At 32.4% G+C, this 8,223-nt stretch overlaps 2 protein-coding genes across 2 annotated transcripts; both read left to right on the top strand.

Moving 5' to 3' along the window:
• The first annotated feature begins 1,843 nt into the window (after positions 1–1,843).
• LOC141723922 (uncharacterized) lies at positions 1,844–4,064 on the top strand. Its single transcript, XM_074525873.1, has 3 exons — positions 1,844–1,947; positions 3,285–3,553; positions 3,652–4,064. Exons 2-3 carry the CDS (start codon positions 3,287–3,289, stop codon positions 3,736–3,738), a joined length of 354 nt encoding a protein of 117 aa, XP_074381974.1. The 5' UTR covers positions 1,844–1,947; positions 3,285–3,286; the 3' UTR covers positions 3,739–4,064.
• Positions 4,065–5,975: 1,911 nt separating this feature from the next.
• Positions 5,976–7,328, top strand: LOC141660740 (F-box/kelch-repeat protein At1g57790-like). Its single transcript, XM_074467729.1, has one exon. The coding sequence runs from the start codon at positions 5,976–5,978 to the stop codon at positions 7,326–7,328; it is 1,353 nt and encodes a 450-aa protein (XP_074323830.1).
• The last annotated feature ends 895 nt before the right edge of the window (positions 7,329–8,223 follow it).

The following is an 8,223-nucleotide window of genomic DNA, read 5'->3' as shown; positions in this document are numbered from 1 at the left end:
GTCACCGAAAAAGTTCAAAGGAAGTTTAAGATCCAAGAAAAAGCAGAAGAAGTTGAGTTCTGCCGGATATGAAGCGAGACTGAAGAGTGAAGAGTTGTTGAGGCCGCGACGGAAGAGGCGTTGAAGATGCGAGAACGCGAGATGAAGGAGGAGGATGGAGAGCCTGTTGTTTATAGATTGTTGTTGAGAGTGAGTGAATGGTTTGCTTCCGAGAGGCTTGTGAATTCTATAGAAAATAATGTTTGTGAATCTGTGAAATTATATTTTTTATTATAGTTTTGGGAGCTGTTCCCCAGCCATCGTTGGATGGGATACAGCTGTCGCAATACTTTATTGCGATAGTACTCACCTGCCGCAATAAAATATTACGAAAGCCTGTAATAAAATATTGCGGATGGTGTATCCCAACCAAGTTGGTTGGGAATAATTTGCCTATAGTTTTTAGTTTTACAAGTTGCAACTTCAGGTTTGTTCCAGACATTGGTTGGGGAATATTGAATGTTTATAAAAAAATATTATTATTATATATATATATAATTATATATTAATATAAGTTACTTCTGATTTTGTTACCGATTAATCCTTCCGATTAATTCCTAATTTGCCGATTAATCCTTACACGATCATGTAATCGATCTTCCCCAATTTCCGATTTCTGTAACACTGCTTATAAGTCAATAAACTCCTTATTTTTATGCAGCCAAACAGGCCCTAAGTATTATTTTAATAAATTTAGGAAAATATTATAGGTAACCCATTGGGTTGCTCTAAGAGCACTTCAAATTACTCTAACCCTTCAATCAGATTTTTTACATATTTTCTTCTCATATTTAGCTCGCATTATTATAAATTTAGTTTTATAATTTATTTTTAAAATTATTTTTTTATGTATAAATGTTTAAATATTATATTTTTATATAAAAAATATTTAAATATTTAAAATTATTTAAAAAATCATATTTTACGAAACCCTTAAAATACGTGCCGATTTCCGTGTTTGATGTAAAAAATCCAGGTCTCAATCAAAGTATTTGGGGGCACTTAGTATTGAGGGGAAACTCAAACAAAATATGTAAAAAAAGTGTGTTAATTGTGAAGTAACGTGTCATGAGACGACGCAACCTTCTCATTAGCATTTCCCTGAAATTCAAAGAGCATTATTTAAGTGAACAGAGATTCTCACTTAGATTTTAAATTTTAAAATCCTTAAAGTTCAAGTTGACATCCATGAGGGTATCAAATTATACATGGGACCAATAATAAATACCTTGTATGTGTAATATATTTTGTCATTTTGAGAAAAATTAATCTAAATTGACCGTTCTCTCTATTTTTTAATATTACGATTTGATTTTTATATATATTTTAATTTGATTTGATAAGTAATTAAAAATATTATTTATAAAAAAAGAATTTGTGAATAAAAATAGACAATATATATTTTAATTCACAATGAAAAATTTAAAAATTATATATATAACTATTCGATTAATACACATTGAAATACGGAAAAGGTCAAAACGTATAAAAAACAAAGCCAGTAAAAATTACTTATGTTATGTGATAATTATAGATTTTGATAAAATTACCACAAATTTCACTTATCATAGTTTGAAATTCAATTACCACGAGGCACATCCATTCCAATTTTATTATCTTAACTTCTTTAAAAAAAATTGATTCAATTATCAAACTAAAAATTATAAAATCAGTAAATCTATCTGTGCTGGCGAGCAAGAGCAGTAGTGGAGGAGAAAAGAGTGAGTGGTCAATGACAGTGACAAGGGTCAAATATGTCAAATAGCAAAATAACTAACAAACTTTTTGTCCTTTTATATAACAGTACAGGCCTCAGAACCATTGCCCCAACTCCACTGCACAATACGTTCACCGTCTCTCTCTCTTCCTCTGCACATCATCTGGGATTCTCTCTCTCTCTCTGACTCGGTAAGTGCATTTCTGTGTAATCTCTGTTCTGTTTGTTACTTCGTATATATATTTACGTGTATGTAATACAATGTCAATACATGCTACATTTTGATGAGTTTTTAGCATAATGATGATGAGTTTTACACAATGAAACAGTAATAAATTGTACAATCCGTTATATTCTTTTGTACATGTGTTCGTGTAGCTGTGCTTTTATGCATTTTCTTTTGTGCTTATTCATTCTGAGTTCTTATGTGTATATCTTTCTCATTATATACGTGTAATGATTCAATAAATTGTTGTAGTTTCGTCCGTATGATTTTCTTGAAGATTTGTACTTATGAGATGTTTGCTCTTGCGCGCTTGGATATTAAGATCATACAAATTTTTCATGTAATTTACGATCTATTTGTGCGCGAATCTGCTTCAGGAATCGACTATTTGTGAGCGTGAATATTCGTCACCTTATACACTTTTTTAGTTCTACATTCATGACTATATGTGATTTATGCGTGTGTGATTTACCGAGAATAGTGAACAAAAAGTAACTAGTAAATGCAGGTCTCATTCTATCTTCTTATGTCATGTTTGATGCTGGATCTAGGTTATGCACTCATGGTCAATTGTACTGCATAGTTTTATTGAGAAAGTATGTGACATGTTTGTTAAAATAATTATGCGGATCGATGTTGACAAAATCGTGTACTATTAGATATTTATGGAGTCATTCACTAATATGTCATAATTATGTGGATTAGCGGTGCTGAAGTTGTATAATGTTAGATGTTTTGCCGTGTACTGGTAGATGTTTCTCGAGTACTGCACTCTTAGTCTTAAGTGATGTGATTAGTGTTGGCGATATCGTATATTATGAGATGTTTATCGGTGCATGTTTCTGTGCTTCTACATGTTTAATTATCTCTTTGTTTAAGTACTGAGTCCATTTTAATAGTTACAGTCAGTCTGGAAAATTGTTACCAGTTGGTGGTGCTATTACTTTCTTAGAAGCTGTGTTAAGAACAGTGAAGAGAGCTCCTAAACAATGAAAGTATTGAACTAGTTTGTAAATGTATGACATTCTAGATTTTGTTATTCTAACAGATTGAATGCTGAGTTGGTTCTGAGATGTTAAGATGATGTGACAAGCTTATGTGTCTTCTATGCATTATAATTTTGTGTATAGTAGTGGCAGCTATATTATCATGATTTTGCTATGATCCCTATCATCGTTTAGTTGTTTATACAGAATTGATTTGCATTTGTATCGTATTTCGTCATAACTGTGTGCACAATAGTGATTATATAGCAGTAGGTATAATTCTGAGAAATCCTAATTCATAGCATTTGCTGCACAGAAATGGTTTCGCCTGTGCGTACTTTTATTGAGGAGCTCGTTGCTAAAGTCAAAGGGAAGGCTCCTTCCTCTGCTGCCTCCTCTGAGAGCAGTTCTCCTAATGATGCCATGAACCTTTCAGTTGTTAAAGCTCAGTGTGCAGATATGTTTTCAGCATTTTGTAGCTTTGTTGGTGTGCTCATTGCCAAACTCAAAAGCAAGGTGACTTTCAACCCTGTATCTGGCTCCGTTACTCTTGGCCCTTTCATTGTCAGCTTTCCCTACAAAAAGGTGTTTCTCATTCTTAGTTTCAGATATAATAACAGGTTTATATATGTTCAATAGTGTTCACTAATCAGTTGGTTTTATATTTAACTAATCAATTGCAGAAATTTCCGAAACTCGTGATGGAAAGGAGCGACAATCCTGATGAGGGTGGCCAGTCTGCTATCAATGGCAAAGGAAGGGATGGGTGATGCCGCCTGGCTTGAGTGTTAGTTCATGTCTGCATGTCCATGACTATCAACTCAAAGCTTCTACTCTGTTTGAACTGTGTTTGGCTGATAGTACATATCTGAATAGCTATCAATTCATAACTTCTATTCTGTTTGAATTATGTTTTGCTGATGGTACATTTCTAAATAGGGCGTTGCCCCAGATGTAGAAAATTTGGCAATGTCTGTCAAAAAGCATCCATATAATGGTAGTTAAAACTTGTCCTTATTTGAGAAGAGCTCTGCTACAGGTCATATCATACCTTTATGATTGTCACTAGAGGGATTCCCAAGTACATGCATTATTCGTCAAGTATTCATGATTCTATCAAACTAATGAGAAAACAAAAAAAATGTTGCGAGTGTTTAGTTCAGTTCTGCCGCGAGCTGTGTCTCTTGTGTCGAGAGCACCAAGAGCTCCGGATTCACTTGGTACTTAGTTGCTTCTTTCATTATATCATAAACATATCATGTGTATATATAGGGATTTTGACGATTCAAGATTCGATGCAACTAATTATTTGCATAGCTTGGTAAGAACAGAATGGAGTGGCTACCTCTCTGTTGTACCTTTGAGCAAGAGAATAAATGAATGCGACATGGTTTAACATGTCCAACATTGTTCTAGACTTGGAGTACATTCTATATAGATACTCATAAATAAATACTTTGTAGGATTTAGCACTACTAGCTTCAAACCATGCTATGCACGCACTTTACATATTTTTTTTAATATTACATTATTTTAAAAAAAATACTTGAATTCAATTCTTAATTTGGTTCATTTAAAACTTTAAATGATATGACCTCATGATAAATATATAAGTAAACATATATGTTTATAACCTTTTAAAATATTTAAATTTATCTAAAGTGATAACATTAGTAAGGGAAAATATTATTTTAATGATTTTTTTATTGAGGGTAAAAATATAATGTCTCTATTATGTTGGTACCTTAAAAAACTATTATTTTACCATGGTGATTACTTAATCGATTAACTATAACTCTATAAAAGATATTTGAAAATGCAATATTACTGATTGAACGATATAATTTTATTGATAATTTTAAGTGTATTTTAAAAAAATTATGTTTTAAATAAAATTTGATTTTTATTTTCACATGAATAGGATACTAATTATAATTAGTTTAATATTAATTTGATTTATCTCGGATTAGTGATTTACATTATTTTATTTTAGTCTGATGCTCAATACACCCATTTTGGGAACGTTCAAACTAATTATTTTTAGTGTAATTTTTTTAAATTCCGGATCAATAAAATAATTTTGTTTTAGACTGAATAATTAGTATATATATTTTTTTTTGGTCGGATTGTATTTTTATTTTAATTTTGTGGTAGTCTAAATCATTATATAATGTATTTTTTTATCGTGGATAAATAAAATATATTATTTTGTTTATCCAAATTCATTAGTATAATTTTTTTAGGAGAATTGATAGTATTATTATTTTATCTTAACCCGGATCACATTATATATCAACCAAATCTTAAGAATTATATTTAGTTTGTTTAAATTTAATTTAGCCCGAAGTAACAAATTAGAATGATATATAACTCGATATGAATTAAAATTTAAATTGATAGAAGAAATTGAATTTAACATAAATTATAGTGATATATAGTTCGATATAAAATAAAATTGAAATTGGTAAATTAATAGAGGAAGTTGACTTCAATATCAATTAGAATTAGAATTGATCTACCCAGTAATTAGAATTAGAACAATTAAATAAGGGTAATTAAGTAATTTCAGCAATTACCGACCGACCACCAAATTTTTAATATTTCGTCTATTATAATATAGTATAGATAGATAGATTTGTTTTTCTAACTTTTATCCTAATTTTTACATAATAATAATAATAATAATAATTATTATTATTATTATTATTATTATTATTATTATTCTCAATAATTTTGTACAAAAGAACGAGAAAATAAGAGGAAAAAGAAGTTAAGGTTACCGAAGAAAACCGCAGTTAGAAGGAATTCAATTTAGCACTCCAAATCCCGCAGGAATTCTAATATCTTTGGACCAAATTCCCGATATGAATCATAACTCCTTTCTTATATACAAATACACAATGGATCAGTAAACTCACAACCACGACACCAATCTCACAATCACGGCACCAAGTAGTGGCAGACTTGATGTAAAGAAGCAACTGAGCTTAATAATAGCAGTCACAACATGATTGGTTTGGTCTTAGTATTTCCTTTGTTTCGTTTGTTTTACCCCATCTTACATAATTTATTTGCTCGTCGCTATTACTCTTTACCTGCACCCAAAAAACACGAGTGCAGTGTACTAAAGAACACCAACACTGAATTTATTACGACTACGGACACGAATGTATGGTGTGAACTTGATACTAATATTTTAGGAGATATTATGGGTAGACTATGTCTTACGGATCAGGCTCGTCTTCATGTTGTTTGCAAGAACTGGCTGGCTGCTGATCCCATTAATACTAACAAAAACGGTATACCCTGGTATTTGAGTTTGGATCGCTTACATTCGACTGTGAGTAATAGTTTAGAGTTCCGACTCTATGACCCATCAACGTCTTCAACCACTCCCGAACTAGTTTGGGTGCACAATATATCATTGACTGAACTAGGTATTCCAACTCCATCATATCGCTATGTTGGGGCTTGTTTTAAAAATAATTGGTTATTTTGTACCATTGGCAGCTCAAGATGCCTTTTTTGGATGCGCAGACACTTTCTGTTATTCTCACCATACACCAGAAAAGTCATCAGACTTCCTAAACTAGATTTCCCAGGTCGTTCTACGTTCACTAGAACATTTTCCACCGACCCTGATTCTCCAAATTGTGTATTCTTTCTCATAGACGCTTGTAGTAAGGGTGGCAAAATTGTTGTTATAACATGTCGCAAGGGTGACATGGAATGGACTACTAGGAAATTCGGCAGAGGTCATGATTTTGTGCCTTGTCATTGCGATCCCATCTACTTCCGAGGAATCTTGTACATTGTTTCTCCTTATGGACAACTAGCATCCTATAATATAGTTGATGGTGAATTTAAGTTTGAGAGTTTGCTGATAGACCAACTTTTTGATCTAAACTACAGGTCGTCCATGATGCACGAAGTGTTTGAGCTGAATGGGGAGCTGATGCTTATATATTTCGGATCATGGAAGAAAAACAGTAACCCTCTTCCTGGGAGCAAGCATTGTATCAAAAGGTACGATTGGTTAAACAAGGTTTGGATTCCCGTGAGCACTTTAGGCAATAATACATTATTTGTTAGTGACAAATTTCTCTACTCTCTAATATTAAAAAAGGAGGAAGTGAGAAATGATGGAGTATTATCAAACAAGATATATCGGTTTTTTAAGGGTGGATGTATTATCTACACCATAGAGGATGGAGATATAGTGGAATTTAAGTCTGTCAATTCAAAGTTGTTGAAGGATGGCGGTAGTGATTTAATTGAGTACAAGTATAATCGTGGGATTTCATACAAGGACAAAACCAAGGCATTTTATTGGTTGGAACCTCCTGTTGTGCACTTCTAATACAGCCGACGTAAAATGTTGAGTATTCTCTTTCGCTTAAATTATATTCATATGTCATTACCTGAAATTGTAAACATCTTTTCCAGATTTGTTGCTAATCTTAATTCTTTTTATTAATATTTTTTTGTTGGTGCGCTTGATTGTTTTTATTTTTGTATTAATACGTGGATCATAAGACACATACTTAATCAATATATGGATAAACTGGACACGGCTTTCGTCTTAGAACATATGCCTGGATGAATCAATTGCAGTAAAGTCACTACGGTCTACTCCAGAATCTATGAGCTCTAATGCTATATGTAAATCAAATTTGGCAATGTCTGTTAAAAATAGCTTTCAGTTATTGTAGTTAAAACTGACTGTTTCTTTTATCTTTGTCTGGTCGTTTTAATTTAAAATGAGCTCTTCCAAAGGTAATTTATACCAAGTTGGTCACGGTGGCACCAGTGCCAAGTGGCTAATCATTAGTTGTATCCCGTCTCCTAGTGTTAGCACTTAACAGATGCGATTTATAGTGCATGGCTTGCCACTGTCGACATGTTGTATATGCTGAGCCTGAAGAGCCATGACCATGGTCGGATCTATACTTCTTTGTACCATCTTAGTAGAATGAAAACTTAGTAGAATGAAAGAATTTCTTTCTACCGCGTGATATAAATGGTTGATAATTGATTGACGTAGAGTTTGTACCCGGTAGGGGTGTACACGGATCGGGTTGGGCGGGTTGGGAGAATTTAGCAACCCAACCCAATTAGTTCGGGTTTTCAAAATTTCAAACCAACCCAAACCGTTTAAATTTGTAAACCAAACCAATTTGTATTGTTCGGTTTGGTTCGGTTTGATCGGTTTATTAAATATACAAAATTAATATAAAAATTATAATAAAACATAA

This window comes from Apium graveolens, chromosome 5 (genome assembly GCF_009905375.1).
Source record: "Apium graveolens cultivar Ventura chromosome 5, ASM990537v1, whole genome shotgun sequence".
NCBI lineage: Eukaryota > Viridiplantae > Streptophyta > Magnoliopsida > Apiales > Apiaceae > Apium > Apium graveolens.
Note: the sequence above shows the minus strand (reverse complement) of the source record. Positions and strands in the feature narration are given on the sequence as shown.